General features: G+C 33.6%; 2 protein-coding genes and 1 long non-coding RNA gene across 5 annotated transcripts; all 3 read right to left on the bottom strand.

Annotated features, from left to right (window-relative positions):
- Positions 1-675, bottom strand: LOC106327637 (probable 26S proteasome complex subunit sem1-2). The gene is made up of 2 exons (XM_013765846.1): positions 508-675; positions 1-277 (listed from the first exon to the last, which is right to left on the bottom strand). The coding sequence occupies exons 1-2, from the start codon at positions 596-598 to the stop codon at positions 141-143; spliced, it is 228 nt and encodes a 75-aa protein (XP_013621300.1). The 5' UTR covers positions 599-675; the 3' UTR covers positions 1-140.
- A 6,825-nt stretch (positions 676-7,500) lies between these two features.
- Positions 7,501-8,755, bottom strand: LOC106325836. Of its 2 annotated transcripts, XR_001267063.1 has the most exons (4): positions 8,502-8,755; positions 8,113-8,288; positions 7,971-8,019; positions 7,501-7,903 (listed from the first exon to the last, which is right to left on the bottom strand). It is a non-coding gene; the product is annotated as an uncharacterized LOC106325836 (long non-coding RNA). The 2 variants fall into 2 exon arrangements; XR_001267062.1 differs by having other exon boundaries at positions 7,501-8,019.
- Positions 8,756-17,750: 8,995 nt separating this feature from the next.
- Positions 17,751-20,273, bottom strand: LOC106318945 (tocopherol O-methyltransferase, chloroplastic). 2 transcript variants are annotated; one of them, XM_013757130.1, is made up of 6 exons: positions 19,857-20,273; positions 18,977-19,140; positions 18,805-18,909; positions 18,288-18,491; positions 18,116-18,218; positions 17,751-18,051 (listed from the first exon to the last, which is right to left on the bottom strand). In XM_013757130.1, the coding sequence occupies exons 1-6, from the start codon at positions 20,215-20,217 to the stop codon at positions 17,948-17,950; spliced, it is 1,041 nt and encodes a 346-aa protein (XP_013612584.1). In that variant the 5' UTR covers positions 20,218-20,273; the 3' UTR covers positions 17,751-17,947. The 2 variants fall into 2 exon arrangements, with proteins under 2 accessions (XP_013612584.1, XP_013612576.1); XM_013757122.1 differs by having other exon boundaries at positions 18,977-19,143; positions 19,857-20,272.
- Between the last annotated feature and the right edge of the window lie 2,077 nt (positions 20,274-22,350).

The raw sequence follows: 22,350 nt of genomic DNA, 5'->3' as shown, positions 1-22,350 counted from the left end.
TCAATAACGTTGAGCTATCTAACATTAAAAACATACTTAACCAGGCAAACACATTCAGAGAAAATGCAATCATAAAAGTCGAGATTTATTATCATCAAAGATAGAACTTGAGGAGGTAAGAAGCAATTCAAATGAACACCTCATTTCTTATCAGCAGAAATGGTCTCAAGTTCCTTCCTTAGCTGATGCGAGAAGTCGTCACTGACATCATCATCGTCCCAGTCATCTTCCCATTGCAGACCAACTTCCTTCACTTGCTCCTCGTTCTCCACCCAATCTGCTCAAGAAACCAAACAAGAGACTATGTTTGTCAGATACGAATCAGATTCTCTCTTTTATTTCTCCAACCAAGGACCATTACAAACTACCAGACTCAGTCTCTTAATAGATCCACCAATACAAAATTTCAATCTTAGCTTGCAATTCGGAATCCGAATCTTTTTTATTATCACCAAAATCATACGATGAATCAATAAAAATAAAAAAAAAAACGAAATAGAAATCCACCTTGGTTGATTTCAAACTCCTCGAACTCATCATCGTCCTCGAACAGATCCATCTTTACTTCTTCTGTCGTCGCCTTCTGCTCTGCCGCCATACGTACAGATCGGAAAATTATTACTTAACCGACGTTGGAAGGAGGAGCCCTAACTTCTCTTATCAGCGAGACAGATTTTATTGCTCCATTGTCGAAATCGACCGACATTCGTAGGTCTGGGCTTTAAGTGGTAGGCCCACTAAGTAATGGGTCTTCAAGCTTGAACTTGATGGCAAGATATATTATCTGATCAAAAATTCCGTATAATTTTGAACTTTTTTATGAAATACCAGGTTTTCTTACTACGCGCGGAAATAATAACTTAATTTATTTTTAAAACTACCCACCGGGTTTATATACTTTATTTTTAATAAATTTTAAATCAATTATATAGTCTTACTAAATAGAATATTTTCAAATATATGAAAATGCAAATATGTTAGAAAAAAATAATTATTTACCCATTCTATTTGATAGCAGTTAGCAACTGTATTGTATCATTTTGTTCTGACGTTGCTTAGGTCAAAGAGATTTAGTATAAGTTGTTTTCATTGATCCATTCAATAGTTGATAGTTGAACTTTAAACATAGATGATAAATGTATCAGAAGTTCAAGACCGACTTCGACATAACCACAACTATAAATCATTTTAGACAAAGTTGACATTTATTACACAAACTTGTTCTCTTTTATTCTTGATAGAAGAAGCAAATCACAAATGCATGTGCTTATTAAGAAGAAATTGTTCAAGCTTGTGCAGTGAAAGCTCCAGCTTCAGTCAACATAGGAACCAACTTACCGTCTCTGTGCAGTTCGGTTACCGCTACAAAACAATGAAAATCGCAAAGATTTTGGTTTAGAGGAAACACAATTGAAAAATCTTTTAAAAATTTGAAACAGAGTTTGGATCCCTTTGGTGAGCCTGAATCAGTGTAATATACTCATCGAGTGTTATGGTCCCAAAAACATATACTTGAATTAAAAAAATCTTTAGAAGAAACATAGAACATTTTGAATGTCAGCAGAACCTATACAAAAGATCAAACAGACAACCTAAACTCGAATCTCCAGAGAAAGCAAAGAAACATTCTAGAGTTGTTCCATGAACAAAACCTATGCATGTAGGCTCAGTAGAAAAATCTAAAATTTTCTTTGTCCTCAGAGAACAATCAGAACTTGCTCTTAAAACAAACAAACAAAAAATAGAGAAATTTTCGAGTAAGTGATCAAGAACAGGAATACAAAAAAAAAAAACTAACCTCAAATTTCAAATACAGAAGCAAGAGAGCAAGCAGAACAAAACATACACTAAAGATCAAACAAAAACCAAGACCCGAGTCACGTCATAGAAGGCATAAATTAGATGAATATGTGATGAAGATTAGAGAATATTAGTCTCTTTGTCGGGCACAATGGCAAAAGCTCTTTCACTCTCACACAGTATGGCAAAACGACTTGCTGCAATTCCACAAACCGATCAGATCACACAAATAGTCTATTGTCTGCAATAAAATCTGTTTTATAAGCCTTGCAAGTGCTGCTAAGTTTGATCGTACTAATGAAGGGTACATGACTACGAAACTTATAAATTCTTGACATGTGGTTGTTTATTCTGAAAAAGATTTGCATTAATAAAAGAAACAACAACAACCACCGATCTTCTATCATAGAAGTTTATGGGACAACAGAAACAACTTTGTTAGTCTATTGGTGTCTGGCTGTGTCAATTGTCAAAATATAAGAATAATCAGTTGAGTACCTTTCTGTCAGTACCAGCTCTTGCCACGAAACTGCTTTGCCCATGAGAGTTAATAGTTATTAACAGAGTTAGCACCAAAAACTGTATTTCTTCATTATATGCAGAAAAAAGAGTCTCATTTCAATCTCAAGCCACAATTATATAGATGTCTGCTCTAGAAGAGTTTGACCAAGAATTGGAAGAAGATCATAGATGTGGCACCGTAACAATGTAACTCAGTCATATTTTATTCATTTTCTATTGGTTAGCTTTTTTGATGTAAGAAATGATCCAGAGTAGTAAAAATCGTCTTTCCACACAAAAAGCTATAAAAAGAGCGAAAACCAACCATTCATACTCATCTCAACAAAGAACTTACAGATTATGGAACTAAGAATCGTTCATAGCAGATGTAAGTTCCGAACATATAGATATTATGGAGAAGATACAGAACTTACAGTTGGTCCAGAGTCGCGGAGCTAAGAATCATTCATACTCATCTCAACAACTCTGATATCCTATGGAAGTTGTTTCCTTGCATTTTGTCACTAACATTCATGGAAGCGAAACTAATTAGTACGACTTTCATATAAACCGGAAGAGAAATTTTTTAATACCAGGTATGATTGTAAACATACCTGAGCGGGCTTGCATTGACTGTCACAAGTTCGAATTCTGAGATAGCCTTTGCAACATCTACGAAAACTCACTGTGCAGGTCGTTGTGCGGCCAGTTATCCTAACATTCATGGAGCCTGTTATGTCAGAACAAACCCCAGATCCAAAATCATAAAAGCAAGCATGTTTAAGGTTTTGATTTAAAAAGGTATGTTTCAGGTTAAGACTAACACTGTTTGATTCATGCAATTAGAGATCATGGGAGCTTAACATAATCACATGCTTAGAGATTTTTTTGTGTAATATCCTAAATGGAAAGACAAATATATCAATGTCACAGATCTCGTCCTCGTAAACATAATTTAGTAGCTAAACCTTCAGGAAAAAAAATCAAAATACAACGGAAACTCCAAGACGAACAAAACAGAAAACTCAACAAACACAGAAAACAGCAAGTTCTAAGAGATAAAACATACACAGTGATAATATAAAAAATGGTTTTAAGTGTAAGAATAAAAAATTAGAAACTTAAACAAAAACCTAAGACAACTCTTCCTGAAACAATAACAAATGCTTTCATGTCAAATCCAATCACCAAGTGCATAAATTGATATACGATCTTACCATCAAAGCAGTGGAAGCTTTGTGAGCTTCGTCTTTATTTTAAAGCGGACAAATGCAAAAAGCGTATCACCTGTCATAAAACGACAAAACAATACACATCAGAGAAGGGAAGCAGGAACTGACTCAATTACAAAGACACGAGACCATAGTTTCTCCTGACAATCGATCTCCGGGAATAAAGGCATCCACGACCTTTCATACTTTGCGAACAGAGGATAAAGATCATATGCAGTCGTACCTACCCAACATAGAACAGAGCCCTAAATCTCTCAGAACAAAGATTATGATTTAGATTTCCAGATAAAGAAGATTTCCTTCAGATGTTAAAAATACATGCTCTTCGAGGTGATAGTACCTGGTGAGGGTGGCTATGATAAGTTTGGTCTTCAGGGAGAATAACTGAAGTCTCCGAAACTCCATGGTAGGTCTAATAAATCAGAGGCCGAAGAACAATACGAACCCTAGAATTGGAGTTGCGGTTCTTGAAGACGAAGAGTTTGACTATCGATAACAAACGTCATAAGCCCATCGCAATTAAATCTCTGAAGCTAAAGAAAATCAAACGAAAACGACAAAGAGAAAAGAGCTGGACACGTGTCCAAAAATTCCATACCCTCGTTGCTGATGTGGCAGCAGGAGAAAGGAGCAAAGACAACTTTATTGTTATAGATAATATAGATTGTCAATACATAATTAGTTTACAATATTTTTTATAAAAATAAAGGTTAAATAAAATGCCATCTTTTTATATTTATGTATGATTATAAGAATATATTTTGTTAAATTTTTACCTAATTATTGTAAGGAAAATTGAACATCAGATATTTTACTGAATATTGGTTTAGGAACTCAAGATTTACAAAACAAAATGGAACAATCTAGACAAAATTGACTGACAGCTGGAAAGTAACAAAACTAACCCATCCATCACATAAGTATATAAGAGAGGTGAAGTAGCAAAAATGCCATACCCTCGTTGCTGATGTGGCAGCAGGGGAAAAGAGAAAAGACAACTTTATTGTTATAGATAATATAGATTGTCAATACATAATTAGTTTACAATATTTTTTATAAAAATAAAGGTTAAATAAAATGCCATCTTTTTATATTTATGTATGATTATAAGAATATATTTTGTTAAATTTTTACCTAATTATTGTAACATCCCCCCCCCTCTCAAACTTGGGGTGGGACTTGTTCTTACACAAAGTTTACCTATAAGATGAATAAAGGCTTTTCGAGGCAAAAAATTTAGTAAAAATGTCAGCCACTTGAAGCCAATTTGTGATTGCTCTCTTATGTAATGCCAGTTTGTATCAAAATGCTTTGATCTATTATACAAAGCTGGATTTGTACTTAAGTACACTGCAGAGAGATTGTCATAGAGAAGCATTGTATCATGATCTTGAGAAATATTCAAGTCAAGGAGAAGGTGAAATATCCAGGTTATTTCTTGAGCTGTTGACGCCAATGCCCGGTACTCCGATTCAGTTGATGAACAAGAGACTGTCTTTTGCCTTTTGTCCGACCAAGAAATCAAGTTGGAGCCATGGAATGTACATGAACCACAAAGTCAGACATTGTTGGAGCACGCATCGTTTGCCAGACCAGATTCACTGCATATTGTATGTCTGGCCTAGCTATAGCCAGGTACTGAAGCTTCCCGGCGAGACTTCTGAAGTATGTTGGCTCTGGAATCAAGACTTTCTACACGTTGAGGCAATGGAATAGGCATAGGATTGCAGTCACCCATTGAAGCTACATGTAAAATCTCTTTTATATATGCATGTTGATGAAAAAAGATACTCTCTGAGTGAGTTTCCATTTCTATGCCCAGAAAGTATTTGGGCATTCCCATATCTTTCATAGAGAAACGCTGAGATAAAGAATGCACTAGAGCTTGAAGGAGATCCATTTCACTTCCGGTTAGTGAGATATAATCGACATACCCTAGGAGCACCATAATCTTGTTGTCTATGTTGTTTTTGAATAGTGAAGGATCTGATTTACTACACACAAAGCCAAAGTCAATCAAGAAATTTGCTGAATGTATCAAACCATGCTTTTGGAGCTTGTTTGAGGCCCTACAACGCATTAGTGAGTCTGTATACATGGTGAGGTATTTCCTGATCAACAAACCCTGCAGGTTGATACATGTAAACCGGCTCCTGCAGCTCACCGTGTAGGAAAGCACTTGATACATCTAATTGTTTATCTTCCAACCTTTTTTTTAGCAATTTTCAGTATTACTCTGATGGTTGCAGTCCTTACAACTGGACCAAATGTCTCCAGATAATCAATTCCCTCTTTTTGTTCAAATCATTTTGCAACCAGACGTGATCTCAACTTTCCTATAGTCCCATCTGGATTCCACTTCACCGTGTGTACCCATCTGCTTCTGAGAATATTTATATCGTCTGTAGCAGGTACCATAGTCCATGTATTTAACATGTTAATGATCTCCATTTCATGAGAAATCACTTCATTCCATCCAGGATGTCTCATTGCTTCTTCTATAGTCTTTGGAATTGCAATAGAATACTTTGGAGCAAGCAAAGCATATCTTGAGTTTGGTTTATGTATACATGTTTAGCTCTGGTTTTCATTGGATGAATATTCTGAACTGGTTCCTCATCAGCTATTGAACCGTATCTTCTTGTTGATCTTTTTGCTGATTATGACTCCACCTTCATTGTCTGAATCCGCCTGATACTGATCTTCTACAATACGAGTTGCTTGAGGAGGTGTGGTCTCTCCATTCACAAAACCCAGTAGCTTCTGACACAATAGTAAAGACTCGAACTGCGTTTTCCAGAGCAAATAGTTACTGTTATTGAGCTTGAGAGTAACATAGCTAATGACATGAACATTTCTCGGAAAAAGGTAAAGATTCACTGGATATGCCATTAAAAGCACCTGTTAAAATAAATGGCTCTTGATACCATGTGAGAGAAACTGAACGTTGGATATTTTACTGAATATTGCTTTAACAACTTAAGATATACAAAACGAAAGCAGAGCCAATATAAAGGACTCATGGAACAATCTTGACAAAGTTGACTAACAGCTGGAAAGTAACAAATTTAACCTATCCTGCACATAATGATAAGAGACAGCTGAAAGGATTTTTGGATAAGGCGCAGCTGTGTTCCCGTACAAGCCTCCTCTGTTTTTCAACTCGACAAATTCGGTTGAGTAGATGATCGTTGGTGAAAATGAATTGTGGGCTTCACTTGGCCCTTACCATTTGTATTTGAATGGGCCTTACTAACAATTATGTTACAAAAATTTTAAAATTATTTTATGTTTTCTTTACAAATTTTAGCTATATGTTATAATAGGGGAAACCAGCCCTACCGTAGGGCAGCGAATGAATGAATAATATAAAAGTATCTTAAATTGTAATGAACATGTGAAACTATAAACTTATTATTAATTAAAATAACATAGACTTTAATTATTTGTTTTGTTATTTTTATTAGACAAAATTTTTGTCATCATTTTAAATAATTCGATGAAAATGATAATGGCTACATTTGATTTTTTAAATATTTGTTTTACTTGGCTATGAAAGTACTAAAAGATTATTTATGCATAATAGTTGTTTAGGTATAAAAAATTAGGTATAATAGTTATTTTAATTTGATTAGGTATAAAAAATTAGAAATAAGTTTTAATAGTTGTTTCATTTCATTTATGCATAATATTTAAATTATTTAGGACGATAAATATTTTGTATATTTAGTTCATCCATGATCTAAAATCCTTAGATTAAGATATTGAAATACTTTCATGCAACTATATAAAATCTTATAATGGTGCTAATGATTCTTTAATCGAATGTTTGACATACATTCAATCGATGATTGAAAAAACATTATTTTTGATTTGAGTGATGTTCGGATGGTTTGATCAATATTGAAAATGGATTCAAACAATGTTATGTTTCAGCAGATTTTGATTTTTTTTAAATATGCTATGATGAATTTAAAATATATCATTCATATAATATGAATTAATAATGTTAACTTCTTTTCTCAACGCAATAATGTTAACTAAACAAACTTTAAAGAAAATTGATCGCTGGCTCCCTTCTCTCCAACGGAAGGGTGATCTTGTTTGTTACTAAGAAAACTGGTCACTCAAGGAATATTCTTATCTTCTCTGGAAAGAGAGGAAAAACAGGTTACACTCATGCGTTGCTAAACCTCATGGTACTACCTTTTCTCACATTGACAGGCTCCCCCAGAATATCCTTCACAAAGGTTCAACAAAGGATGTGCCAGTCTCCTTTCAGTCTGGTTCACTTATAGCTAATCCAAGCTTCTCATACTGATTTTCACGTTTAGCTTCCCTTTTTTTTTTGCCAACGAAGCTCTCTGCACCTGCTTGTAACAAATATTTACTTCTGATAATATAATTTATATTTTATAAAAAAAAAGCATATTTTACCCATGTGTGATCTCGTTCTTTCCATCTCATGTTTGATGAACCCTTTCAACTATAAAGAATCAAAGCAAAGTTTAGTTACGCATTATCATACGATCTAAATAAATCATAGACATGATGAGATGTAAAGATTTTGAAACAAAACCTGGTGGTGGTGTCTAGTAACAGCAGCCCATAAGCTATTTTACTGAGACAGGGCTTATGTGAGATATGATTGCGTAAAGAGAGAAGCCTTCTTTCCATCCCAATGAACATCAAATGTTTCTTTTAAAAGGAAAGCAAGAATAAACCCCAGAGCTTACATATGCATTATCATGGTACCTGCAAAATACAAAAGCCGAAATAGATGCATTAGGAGTCTGAATAAGTAAACATGACCTAAAGGAAGTCATTAACAATTAATTTCATGTAAACAGACATAAAAACATGAATAAACTAAAGCTAGCTCATGTAAACTCATGTAAGCAGACATGAAAAAATGAACATGGAATGTCTATTAATCATGAATCTATGATAGTTAGAGTCAATCGATACATGAAACAAAGTACTGCAATGGTATGTGGTAGCTTCAGCTTCGGGAGAAAAGAGGAACCCAAAACTACATTCATATAAAAAAACATGCTTCATATCTTCTTCGTAATCACCAACAGTAAAGTTGATATCAGAATCAACACCTCTAAATTTGATAGCAGCTGGATCAAAAGCTCTACGTATACATTAAAAAAAAATAAAAAAAAAAAACTCAAAGTCAAAGTTGATTAATATACAAAACCAAATCCCAAAGAATGATGTAGAGGTACCTAGCAGGCGCATGAGCAGTGTCAAAACCACCTATAAATTGAAATCAAGAAGAGAGTTAAAGATATAATCAACAACACTTTTTGTCGTTCTATCAACAATCACTTTAAATTATTAATCTTACCTCAAAGAACTTTTTTTTTCCAACAATCTCTGCATTTAAAAATAAAATAAAAAGGAGTTCTTGATTTGATCTCACAAAGTACAAAATAAAAGTTGAGACAAATGAGTGTTACCAAATATGAGATTCCCATATACTGCGAGCTTCTTGACCTTGGTCCTCTCCGGCTCTTTCTCACCTGAGCCGGCGCCGGCCGAAGACACCGATCTCGTGTCGAAAGAGAGATCCATCCAGCTTCTGGAGCTCGAACCTCGTAGGTGACTACAGTCTCCAGCCACGGGGAAAACTCTTTAGTAACGCTGGAGATGGGAGTGGTGCTTTCGTCTCCTCCTCCTCCGACTTTTAATATATCGAAGCTGAGAGTGAAGGTGACATATTTATACCCAAAAGCTCACCGTCTTGCCGACGCAAGCAACACATTAAAGAACACAACGTGGACGTTTGAGTTAATGGGATTTAACACGATGAAACCATAACGCAGTCCGTTACAGAAATCGCGAAGAAGCTCGAAAGTTACCGTCGCCATTGAACGTAGAAGAGAAGACTCCGGAACATGTCTCTGCTTCATCAGATTAGGGTTAGCTTCATCAAATCACAGTACGAACTTAAGCCAAATCTATCTAAAAACGCGTATGGTTAAAAGCCCACATGATCTCCAAATAAATGAAACGCTACACTTTGCAGGACGAGACAGATGTAGCATCCAGGGACTCAGACTTAGTGACGTGTAATCTGACATGGCAGCCTCTCAAGTGATTAAACTCTATTTTATAATAATATATATATAGATAGATGTAGGCGTTATAATAAAAAAATAGTTTATTACTCTGCTTCTTTGTTTCAGTGCGCAAATTTCGGTTTTATAGTAAAGTTGTAACTAAATTTATAAGAGAAACAATTTACATAATTAAGTTGAAATACTAATTTGATCTAAATTATTTGGTTTAATTTTTTTTATAATTGATATGTTTCATAAATAATTTTTGGTAATATATCATTCATATATTATGTGGGTACAACGTTATAGTGACTAGATATTAGCATTAACTTTACTATTACTACTAGAATACAATCTTATTTTTATTGAACTGGCCGACCTATGTTTAGTGATAATTGGTGAAATATTTTAGTGAAGGTACCTTTTTTTTAGTGATAGCTTTTTAATTTCATGAAATCTACAAATATTTTGGATTATGTTAAAGACAATAATTTTCAATGTAAAATGATCAAAGTGTTCATAAATTAAAAATATACAACTAATTATGCAATTTAATTTGTGTTGTTATTCAATTCAAAGAGAAATGTAGAAAGATGGGTTCAAGTTATGTAGCTTTGTAATTTTATAAGAACTATGTAATTTCTTACGCTACACCTAAATTTCGTATTCATAAATTATGTATATTTTAATTTGATTGAAACAATATTATAATAATACTTATGATTTTATCAGTATTCAATTTAGTCCATTAAGACTTAGATCCATTGAGATGGATTGTGGCTTCGGTCTTTTTGGTTAACTGTAAAAGACTTTCGGTTGGTTTACCACTACCTTTAATTTTTATGAAAAATTTATCGGTGGGTTCATCAACCCATATCTTTTTTTATCTTTTAACCCTGGTCAAATCATGGATTACATCATCATATTATATAATATATATTCTATTATATGATGATTAACTGTCTGCAACATATACGAACAAGATGAACAGTTACACTAACAACGATTTTACGATGTAGCTTTCCCCATAACATTTGGATCGACAGATGATTTTGCATGTACGACATCTATGATGGACATACTCTCTCTGCAGAACACCACCACAACAAATGGCTTTGCCTACGGCACTTTAAAATTTCAAAAAATCTAATATTCTATAATCTGTAAGAAAATACATTTTTTTCTAGAAATCGAATCCTAAACTTGGTGTAAAAGCTTTTAAATCTTGACTACTATACCACGTTGCTTCCACATATCATATCTCTAATTCTGTTTCCATCATCCTCCTACAAAAAGGAGATGTTCTCTCGGATTTGTCACTGTGCTTTATAGTTTTGTTCTTTTTACCAATTTGTCTTTTTGTGTAGCATGAAGATAATTGAGCTATTTTCACTTTTTCTTATGTTGGCTTTCAACGTCACTCTTTTCAACTATTATTAAATTATCTAACTCTGTCGTGAAGGTCATATTGACGCCTTCAACTTTGTTCTGAATTCGATGTTATTTTCTTTTAAAAGTTCATCTCGTGTATCTTGTTGTTTATGCCTTTTATCGAAAGTAAATAATTTTCTAAAGCTATTGTAATTAAACAATTTGAAGATTAATAAAAGTAAGTTGTTTTCCCAAAAAATATATGATTTTGTACTTTTAAAAGAAATTTATATTTATATCGTATAAATAAAAGCTATAAGTTTATTGTTTGCTTTTTACTCGCTAAACTAATTTAGCACATGTTTTATTAAATTAGTTTGGTTTTTCTCTATTTGTCAAAACATGTCAAACAGTTAATTATTCTGATTTGCTCGAAAGATAGATATTCTGGTTCATATAAACCAGTGACGTAATATGTTCTTTTTGTTCTCAACATATCACATTTAAAAGGGGAAATGTGAAATAATTGATTGGATAATTTTTTTTGTAAATTTTATACACTTTACATTTTTGTTTTATTTATTTATTCCTATGAAACAATAATTATGGATAATGTAAATGAGAGTTGAATTGTCAGTTCTTAGTGATTCACTAATATGCTTTTAGATTGGTTTCAACAGAGAACTAATTGGATTTATGTCCTTAGGCAAGGAGATCAAGTTTTATCTCTTTTCTTGGTGATGGATGTCTGATCCAAGACGTTCGACCATGGTGTGATGAGCCAGAGTTTCGTCCCTCATCTGTTATGTCTCGCCCCCTTTGTTACTCATCTGAGTTTCGCGGGCAATGTCCTCATATTTTTCAATGACTCATAGAGTTCTATTGAAGGTATATTGATATTCTTGCTCGCTTTAAAAGCATACAAGACCTTGGAATCAACAAAGAGAAAACTGCTATGTTCCTTCATGGGGAAACATGGAAGAGAATCGGGCTATCTTTCCGAGGTTAGGATTCAATCATGGTGATATCTCTATAAATATCTTGGTGTTCCCCTTACATCAAAGAAGCTAAAAAGTAGGACTTCCAACCTCTCTTGTTGTTTGACCCAAATCCTGACGAGACAAACCGCCAAAGTAAGGCCCGCAAAAAAAGAATGGGCCTGGTCTGTTACTACCCGTGGCGGCTTCTCCCATATCGATCAGGATACGATCACGGTAACAGCTGAATGGAAGAGCGATTATAAAGGAAAGGAGAACGGAGAAAAGAGGACACACATTTTAACCCTAGACACACTACATACTCGACCTCATTCTCTCTACATTTTCTCTTTAGATTCTAGCTTTTGTTCCATTTCATTCATTGTAATCTTTATTGTACTCCAATTGCATTCTATTAATAAAAGTCTATTTTTGCCAACCGTAATAGGATTACATCGTCGCGTTCTGAGGATATTGTTGTCCACGTTATTTTATTCTCTAGTCTTTAAAAACAATCACTATCAAATATTTAGTATGGTTTTAGGATCCACACTTGTGTAAAATTCGAAAATGGTTCTGTTCTGGTAAGTTCGTTGTCACTCATTTGTGGGTAGACTTCAGGTTATTGTATGGAAGAGGTTGAATATATATGTAACAGGTTTTTATAGAAGGAGCTCCTAACTCAGCTTATGGAGTTAGCACTTGTTTATGTGTTTTTGAGCCCTCAGTTTGATGCTCTCTTGCTATTGTGACTCTATCTTCACAAACTGTTGTTGTATTTGGCTGGGATTAATTCATATGCTATCAGCATAGCCGTGCCTGAATACAAGCTGATGAAGCATGTGCTTCAGGGCGTGAGATGATAAATATTTTAGAGTATTTTTTACCATGGGTTACTTTTCATCTTTTTATTACATTCTAAGTCACTTATTACTATTGAAGTAGTTTTTTTTGACTAAGAACGAAAACTAAGTTCATTTTTCTAACTAAATGGTCCCACAGACTTTAATCACGCTGTCACTTTCTTTATCAAACAACTTTTTAGTTACAAACATAAAACAGAAAATGAATTTTGAAACGGGGAGACGCGACGGTAACGGTGCAAAAGACGCAACTGTTGTTCAACGGAGGAGGAGTTTCGCGACACGAGCGGAGCCGCTACAGTGGGGTTGAAGCTGATAATGCGACGGCGGAGGGTTTGGCGGTGAGCCACCGTGGTGATTTCGGCATAATTGGAAAAAAAAAATTGATTCATCAAAATATCACTTTTTAGTTTAACATCGATTATTTGCAAATATATCAACGAATTTCCAGCTAAAACAATATGAAGAACACAAAAGTTAGGTGATCTAGAAAGAAACCATTGTTGACGGCCGTCAAAACCCTAGAAAATTCGATAGGTAGAAGATGAATTCATTACGATTTTGCCATTGATTAAAAACACACAAAAAATAAAACAAATGGGCGTTTGGTCGCGTCGAACATGGGAAATGGGAAAGGGTGTTAATCATTAACTGCTATTACCACTGGGCCACGGTTAAATCCTTAGATTCATTCACGTGAGTTAATTAATATACAAACAATTTCATACAAATATTTTTTTTTAATCAAAACTAATTTCTGAGTATTCTCAGATTAATCATAGATTTATACTAATTCATTAGCTAAAAAATATGAAAGATATCACATTTTTAAGTAGTATGAGATGGTTTAAGAATTAAAGATTTGTTTTTCAAAATTTTGACATATTAAAAAAAATATTTGAGATTTTTTTTGGCACCGGTTCGAATAAAAATCACAAATTTTACCATTTAAAAATTCTAATAGATTCTTTCTCTCTAAAAAATAATCAGAGAGTAATGATAATTAGGATAAACATGTGTACAAGTTTACATGTGTACAAAAATTATATGTGTACATGTGTTCAAAGATTATATGTGCACATGTGTACATTTTCACATGTGTACAATATATATTATTAAAACAATATATCACGGTTGTATGTTAACCTAAAGAATTTTAGTTTCTCTTTTTTCTAAAACCAAAAAGAATCGAAACAAAAAAGAGTCAAAATACTCTTCACATTGTCTTTTTGATATCAAGCCAATGTAAAAGCTTGAAAATGTAGAGATCCATGGTGGGTTGCGGAGCTTTCGAGCCTTTAATCCACTGAAATAGCACCACCGCCGACTGCCTTCACGTTTCTATCTTTCCTATTATCCACGAAATAACCGCGACCAAGCTTCCTCCTCTGCATCATCTTTGCCATGACCTCCTCCTCTTCGTCGCAACATGCTCATATCAATGCAATCTTACTCTCCTTGGCCATCATGCAATAATTAACATGTACACCTGGTAAATTTATTACATACATGTGCAAGTTTTATTGTCCATATGTACACATGATAAATTTGTTACATACATACCCGTCCAAATATCATCACTATGTATATATATATATATATATTTCATTGTCCACGTGTCCACCTGTTTCTCATAAAATTTTAATATCCACATGTACAACGATTCATATGTATATTTTGTATTATTGTCCATATGTACACTAGATAACAAATATTCATTTGTACACTAGTTTACAAAGGTCTACTTTGATATTTTCACCTAAAGAAATATCCCACTAAACATTTATAAAATTTATAGTTACCGACATTTCATTGTGACTTACTCATATTTTTCTAAGATATAACTTTTAAAGATATACCTTCCGACTGACTTTTTCTTTATGAACTCCCGACAAAAAACGAAGTAATTGTTTTCAGTATTTGTACAGCTAATAGCATCAAAACGTGTACACCTAAATTTTACTCTCCACATGTACAATGATTCATTTGTACACCGAATAAATTTAACATACATTTCTCAAGTTTGAATATCAATTAAAGCCATGTACCATAAACATGAATAATTCAATTGTGTGATTAACGTGAAACAGTCTTGCGTCATGTAATAGCGATTAAGCAGTAGTTGTATGAAAATTGTTGGGATTTTATTTTACAGTTTTTTTCACCAAACAAGTGCAGCTATATATCTTTAACAGCACATGAAAACAAACAAATCTAGGTAGTGCAGTGGTTAAACTACCACTTGGTCTCGCGTTCGAAGCACATTCAGTGTCTTTTTTTTTTGTTTTTTTTTGTTTTTTCTTTTTTTCTTTGATGAAGGGTATAAGGATAATTTTGACTTCATCTTCTTCATTTAGGGTTTTTATTTCTTCAATTGAAAACAGAGCCGCCACATACATTTACCATCATTTCGAACAGTTCTTCCATGTTTTTTAACTTAAAACCTACAAATCTCGTAAGATTAATCCTTACCAAGTGAAAACGAGCAAAAAACAATTTTTGTTTTCAAATTTTTTCCCCAAAATTTCAGAATTTTCATCCAATTATAACCAAATCGCTACGATTCATAGAACTCCAAACAAAAAAAAGTCTTTTTTCTTCCTTCACCAACACCATCCATATTCAAAGGCTCTAAGAATTCGAACTCTGTGTTTCCACTACCACCGTAGAACCCACCACCATCTCTTACTAAAGACTCATCATTAATTTACTCTCTAGAGAGAGAGAGAGAGAGAGAGAGAGATTTCATTTTAGTAACTAGATTTGTTAGGAAACAACAATAAGTTAAGAAAAAGTGTGTCAACAGTGAAAAGTGTCTTAAACTGTAATAAAAAAGATGAAAAGTGATTTATAGCGTAAATGTTTCAATATTTTATAAGGCCAATAATTCAAAATAATTAAATAGTTCTATTGGTAATGTCACTAGTCAGAGCATTCTTTGAGCTGGGTTCGACACTATCAGATAAGTTTTTTAAAAATATCTTCAACGATTCGCATCACCAGTGTTAGTGATTTTTCACAAACAGTCATTTGTTCACTTTAACATCCTCGACACCACTAACCTTCTTCGATACATATCCGGGAATCGTGATTCCTGATCCCAGAACGTAATCTCTTAAAGTAATCAATTTCGGGCAAAAACTCAATCTCTCACTCCAACGTTTCGATGATTATGTCTTCTCTCAACTGCAATTACAAGTCTTTCCTTCAATAATTCTTTGCAATTTTAATATATATATATATATATATATATTTTGTAAATATATTTTCAAATTGTATCTTAGTCTGGTGGTTCAATTAAGATGGTTATATATTATGGATCGTGGATTCGACAACACCTGTGTGCCGAAGTTAATTTTATATCTCTTAATGAAAGAGAATTAACGAACATTCCCCCATATATTTTCCCTTTATATTTTTTTCTTGCTTTTATAGCCGTTTTCATCTGATTTTATAAGGAGTTGCTCTGTTCAAAAACGCGGCCGAGTAACCGATTTTGTGGCCGGTTAAATGCTCTACGTATGGTGAGCGTGGCGATTAAGGTCGATTCGGTTGTGTTGAACAGTAACACGAGTAATTCCGGCTTACAACGTAGAATTAGAGAACGCGGGCGTCCAATTGACAAAACCTCGTTTTGTCCAAATCATGAAACACTTGAAAATACTCAGATTTTGTTAATATTGTATTGGAAACACGAAAATAGTATGAGTTTAACCATGTAAGTGCTAAATCTAAGGGATTATGTGATGAAATCATCTAAAACTTGAGTAAAAACAATGGCGGCCGCATACAGGAAAATAGGTCTGGGAAGAAGACTAGTACAAAATTACAACTTCACCCCTATTAAAATAAATGAGTGAAAAATGAATACCAAATGCAAGTTACAAGAATCGAACTCGCACTAATTCCAGTTTACAAGTGTAGCGTTACCACATCACCTGTGAAGAATCATTGTCAATCCTTTAAACTATAAATATATAACAAACCTTTCTAATTTTTTTAAACCACCATAAAGTGTATCGACCTTCCCTTGCTTAGTTTACAATGAGGCAATAACCACTTTAGTAACACAAATTCATTAAACATGTATAAAACCATAAATATACAGCAACTAAAATTTAAAACGTTAATTTCTATTTATACTATGTGGTATTATACGTACAAAAATACACAAAATTCCTTCCCGCGTACTCCCCGATTTTTTCCGCTTTTTCAATAAATCGCTAGGTCCGGGTGCGCCGCACGCGTAGCGCCTAGCGAGTTTCCGAACAACGAGGAGTTGTTATATCTCAAGCTGAGTCGCTTTCTTGACCTGAGCACGGTCGTTTTCACGTTCTGGTATTACACTGATACCTGAAACGTAGATAGAAGAAGAGATTAGACGATCATATTGTACTAAGAGGATTGACTATATTGTAATCCCTATCCGAGGAGTTTTCCGATAAAGAGCTTAGTGCTTAGGGAGCAAAAGACTCCCCCCAGACGTAGAGACGAGGTTCTCGAACTGGGAAAACAAATTCTTGTGTCTTGAGTACTTTCTTTAGTTCGATTCAATCGTGTACGAATTAGAACTCAAACGTAACAATTTGTGTACATTTGTTAACATACGATAGTTATGGTACGGAAATAGCTCATTAACCCAAGATTTTTAGCATGGACACACACTCTTTGTAAATGATGAAGATGAATCTGATGACGAATCTAATGATGAAGCTGATATACTTCTGTCTTTTTCTCAATCGTGGGCTTTTTGATGACAGAAGTTTATAGACTCATATGTTTGGTTCACCAGTTGACATGCAAAACATTGTGACTCTACTTGTAAGTGTACCCATTTCGACTATCTCCATGTGTTTATATTGTACACGGAAATAACTTTAGACAAGGCAGACACGACCACATGTCCGAACCACACGGATATGAGACAACGGCAAGTGGTGATGACAAACTTAATGACACCTTTCTACTTGTATATTTATCTAAAATAGACAACGTAGCCATGAACGAACATTAATGACGTTTAAGGGATTTCATGCATCCACATTTCTCACGTGACTCTTATTCAATCTCCTATATCATAGATAGAAATCAATTCGCTGAAAAGTACGACAATTTTATTGTTTAGATTGAACTTAGAGAGGCTTCTGGCAAGCGATGATGCCAAATTTAATGACACCTTTCTTGTACCCTTCAATCATCAATGGCATTGTCAATGCTCCTTTTATACTCTTCATACCTGTATGTTTCTAATCTTATAAACATTTGGAATCATGAATGTAAACAACATTGCGGAAACATACCACTACGAAGCAGAGACACAAGGCCCTTCCACGTTAATGCGGTTCGTATAACCGCCGGCCAGAAAGGAGCTACGTTCTCTGACCAATCTGCACACTTAATATCCTACAAACACACATATATTTGAGACACTACTTACTGATTTTAGCATCGGAGCGTGAGAAATATAATAACCTGGAGCGAGAGGGATTGAAGCAACTCGACATAATCAGAGGTGGAGCACCAGGCCGGGAGATAAAATGTTTTGCAGATTCTGTCCAAGAGGTTCTGCTCCCATGGCTGCAAAGCTTCTTCCCCTTGGGATAGATTTCTGTGGCACCATGTCACTATTATTATCCTTCCTCCTGGAGCCGTCACACGTACCAATTCCTTCACGAACTACACTCATTTCGCACACACAGTAAATATGCTTCCACAAGGAAGACTGAATGAGTTTCAAAAATACCACACTAAGATTCTGTTTTCGAACAGATACTACAATTTTCTTTTTGTAAACTCTGCCTAAAATTTTTAGACAAAAAGAAACCATGACATAACTAAATAGAAAACGTGTTGTTAGATAAATTTGACAAAATTTTACTCTCACATCCTTCTTTTGTTTATTTTAAAATTAATGGACATCATTGACATCAAAAGATGGATATTGTCTAGTAAATCTAGTATAAAAATTATGGTGAGCTAGGTAGTATACCTTGGCCTTGTCAGGCATATGCTCACCGCTTTCCATTGACCAAACAAGATCGAAAATACCATCTTCAAATGGTTGGTCCAATGCATCTGCAACTTGGAAGGAAACCTGGTCCAATGGCGTCTCAGTTAGATCAGATTCCGCAGAAAGAATGGTCGAATGTACGAGAAGACACCTTATGAGAGAGTGATTGAGCGGCGGCGAGATCATTGGCTCTCTTGGCTTGAACGGGACTGAGTGTGATGCCAATGCATTCGGCACCAAATTTAGAGGCAATATACCTTGAGCTTCCTCCGATCCCACACCCAACATCCACCACTCTCTTTATCTTTTTCTCCTCTTCTTTAAAAAAGTCATGTGTTTATAATATAAATTAATATTAACAACCACAATCCCAAGCAGAAAGATATTTTCACCGAATGCGCATTATTATTTCAGTTTAAATTGTTTTCTTAATCTTGAAATGAGGAAGAACTTATTCATCATCCATAATAGTTTCAAAAAGAGACTTACAAAATCTTATTATTAATAAATATAAAACTATGAATAATTATAACAAAATTATTACTGAGTTTTTCTCAAAAATATATAATTCAAGTTACAACTATGTATGATATATTTTCTCAAAAAACTATGTCTATGTTATGATAAATAATGTGAAAAATCACCTCGTGTCTTGTATACAAAAAGTTAGGGTAACTAAAAGTAAAAAAAAATATCTAGGAATAATAGTTACAAATTGTTTATACAAATGATTAGTTAGGGAATGGGTCTGCTTTTGGATGGGACGTGGCTTACTGTAAGCCTTTCTTCCCAAGGGATAATCAGAAAGGCTTCATCTGACTTCAAACATCCCTACTCATTTCTGTTACCAACAAATCAAAAGTAAAACTAAACCTTTGTTATAGATTTTAAAGAGTATTTTGTTTGTAAGAATTGTTTATAATAAAAGTTCAAAAAAATGTTTATAATAAATCTAGAAAGTGTTCATGTGTACGTTTATCACTCATAACAAACAACGTATCAAACTCAAGTGTAGAGAATGAGAAGCGAACCAGTAACGCCGGCGAAACGTAGAGACTCTTCAATCATCCGGATCTGAGCTTCCCGGTGACCGGAATCTGAAAGTTGAACAGAGGAATCGGGATCGTAGAAGCCGTGATGCATATGATCTCCCCAAATCTCCTCCCATAATCCCGACGTCTCGTTGTAGAATTCCGCTATTCCTTCTCGCAGCGCCTCAGCGGAGGAGGTAGCAGCAGCCGTCACAGCTACGCTTCCACGTGTTGCCGTCGTTGTCATTAAGGCTGAGGATAGCCGTTGGGACTGAAGGAGAAGCGACGGTGAACGGAGAGAAGATACTTTGTGCCTGGGGAGGCTTATGAGAGAGGAGGGTGGTGCGAGAGTCGCTTTCATTTATAATGAGAGGTTGGTTGGAGAAACAAGAAATGTGGCTGTGTATATGTTTTTTTTATTATTATAAGAGCATACCATGGCTGAAAACATGCGAGAGATTCTAAAAGAAAAAAAAAATTAATATTATACTAATGTATTTACTTTTTACTTTGCTTTTAAAAAACAGAACCAATAAAGAGGTGACATATCTGTGTGTCAGTATTGTAATTGTTTCTTAAAAGTGCTTAATTGAGAATTTTCCTATTTTCTCTTTTTAACTTTCTATTATTTTAATTGTTTTAATTTTAGGAACTTGTGTTAAGAACCTCCCGATATTTTAAGCATGAATGTTTTATCTAGAGCCAAAAAAATCAAACCAAACTTATCTTCGATATCCCTTACATATTAAAAAAAAAGAATTGTAATAAATGTGTTCACACATTAATTGATACACATTAATTGATACGTGAATGTTTCACAATAATTTGACAATTAGAATGTTGATAGGACAGTCTCACAATCATTTAAAAATTATTATATTCACACACTAATTTTTTTAACTCCAGCGCATATAATTTAATGTGTTTACACATTATTTTTTAAATTAATTTAGTTTTAATTTATGCAATTTGAACATTTGTATTGGTGAACCGAAGTTCTCTCCGTGAAACTACTGAATAATTATTATTGAAAGAAAAAATTTACAAAATTATTAAGATTCGCATCAACTAAAATGTTGGAATGAGAATGTTTTTAAAAACCGAAAGTTTCGTACTTTGCCCAACTTGGTCATCGTTGTAATTTTTGTACACAAAGGCAGCAAATAATCGGGATTGGTTATGAATTAAGGAAACTGAGGTGAAAAACAGTACACACAAAGTCAGATATTTAGTTTAGCCAAGTATTGTTTTTCTTTACAAAGTTTTCATATCAAACCAAGAATTGGAAACAAAATAAAATTGCTAGAAAAAATCAGAAATTAGAAAAGCTATAAAAGGAAATTTTTTTTGCGAAATCGAATACAAAACCAAATTCGGAAGTGCCGAGTGAAGAGATCACATTATTTTCGATGCAACCTAACCGCCTTTTACTCGATTGTATCATGTTTTTATTATATTTTCCAAGAAATTTTTATAAGAGAGTACATGTTATTGGATATAGACTACATCAATTTTGCAACATGCCCAACAATATTGACACGCCCAACCATTTTATTGGTATTCTTAAAGTATGGTCTAATAATTGTGTATGTAAAATAGACCCAAACTATTTTTTACATTTCTTTTCTTTATATTAGTAGAAGAAACTAAGTCTCGGTAAAATCGAAGAACCGGACCGAACTTGATTTGAAAGTAATAGTAAACACAAATTAAAATTGATTAAATACTCAGATGGATATAAAACTTTAATATCCGGATCACTAGACCATAATCCGATCCAAATTGAAATATTTTAGATACCAAAAATATCTAAATCACAATTATATATTTAAATATATTAATTTTTTATATTTTATATCTATTATGTATTAAAAAATATGAAATATCTAAAAATTATCAAAGTAGTCACAAGTAAATATCTAAAATAACAAAATGTTAAGAAAATACAAAAATATCTATTTTTCTCTATCTAAATATTTAAATTAAACTAATTTTAATGTAAATTTAAGTATTTAGTCTTACTTATTCAAATTTTATGTTTTATATTATATTATTTTTGGATTTTGAGGACTTAAGTATATTTGGATTTCTGTTAAAAAAATACATAATTAAAATGTGTACTTTAACTCAAACCCAAACTGAGCCCGCAATGATTCGAATCAAATACAAACCAAATTTAAATATTGTTTTTGTAAATACCCAAATCAGATTTAAATTTCTCACTCTAAAAATGCAAAATCTAAATAGATCAATTAAATCTTAACGGATATCTGAATGTCAATCCCTAGAAAAACTATACAACAAATTCCTTAATACAACGTAAAATAAATAATCTAATCAACTATTTCACTTTGCACACGGTGCAGATGACTGCCTAGTCTAAAAATTATAAATAAAGCAAACCGAAATCTGAATGTATATATGAATATATTGAAATATGTATTATACTCTTGAAATTTTATTTATATTTAGTTTTAAAATAATTAAATATCTA

Source organism: Brassica oleracea, chromosome C2 (genome assembly GCF_000695525.1).
Source record: "Brassica oleracea var. oleracea cultivar TO1000 chromosome C2, BOL, whole genome shotgun sequence".
NCBI lineage: Eukaryota > Viridiplantae > Streptophyta > Magnoliopsida > Brassicales > Brassicaceae > Brassica > Brassica oleracea.
The sequence above is the reverse complement of the archived record's forward strand: the minus strand, read 5'-3'. Positions and strand labels throughout refer to the sequence as shown.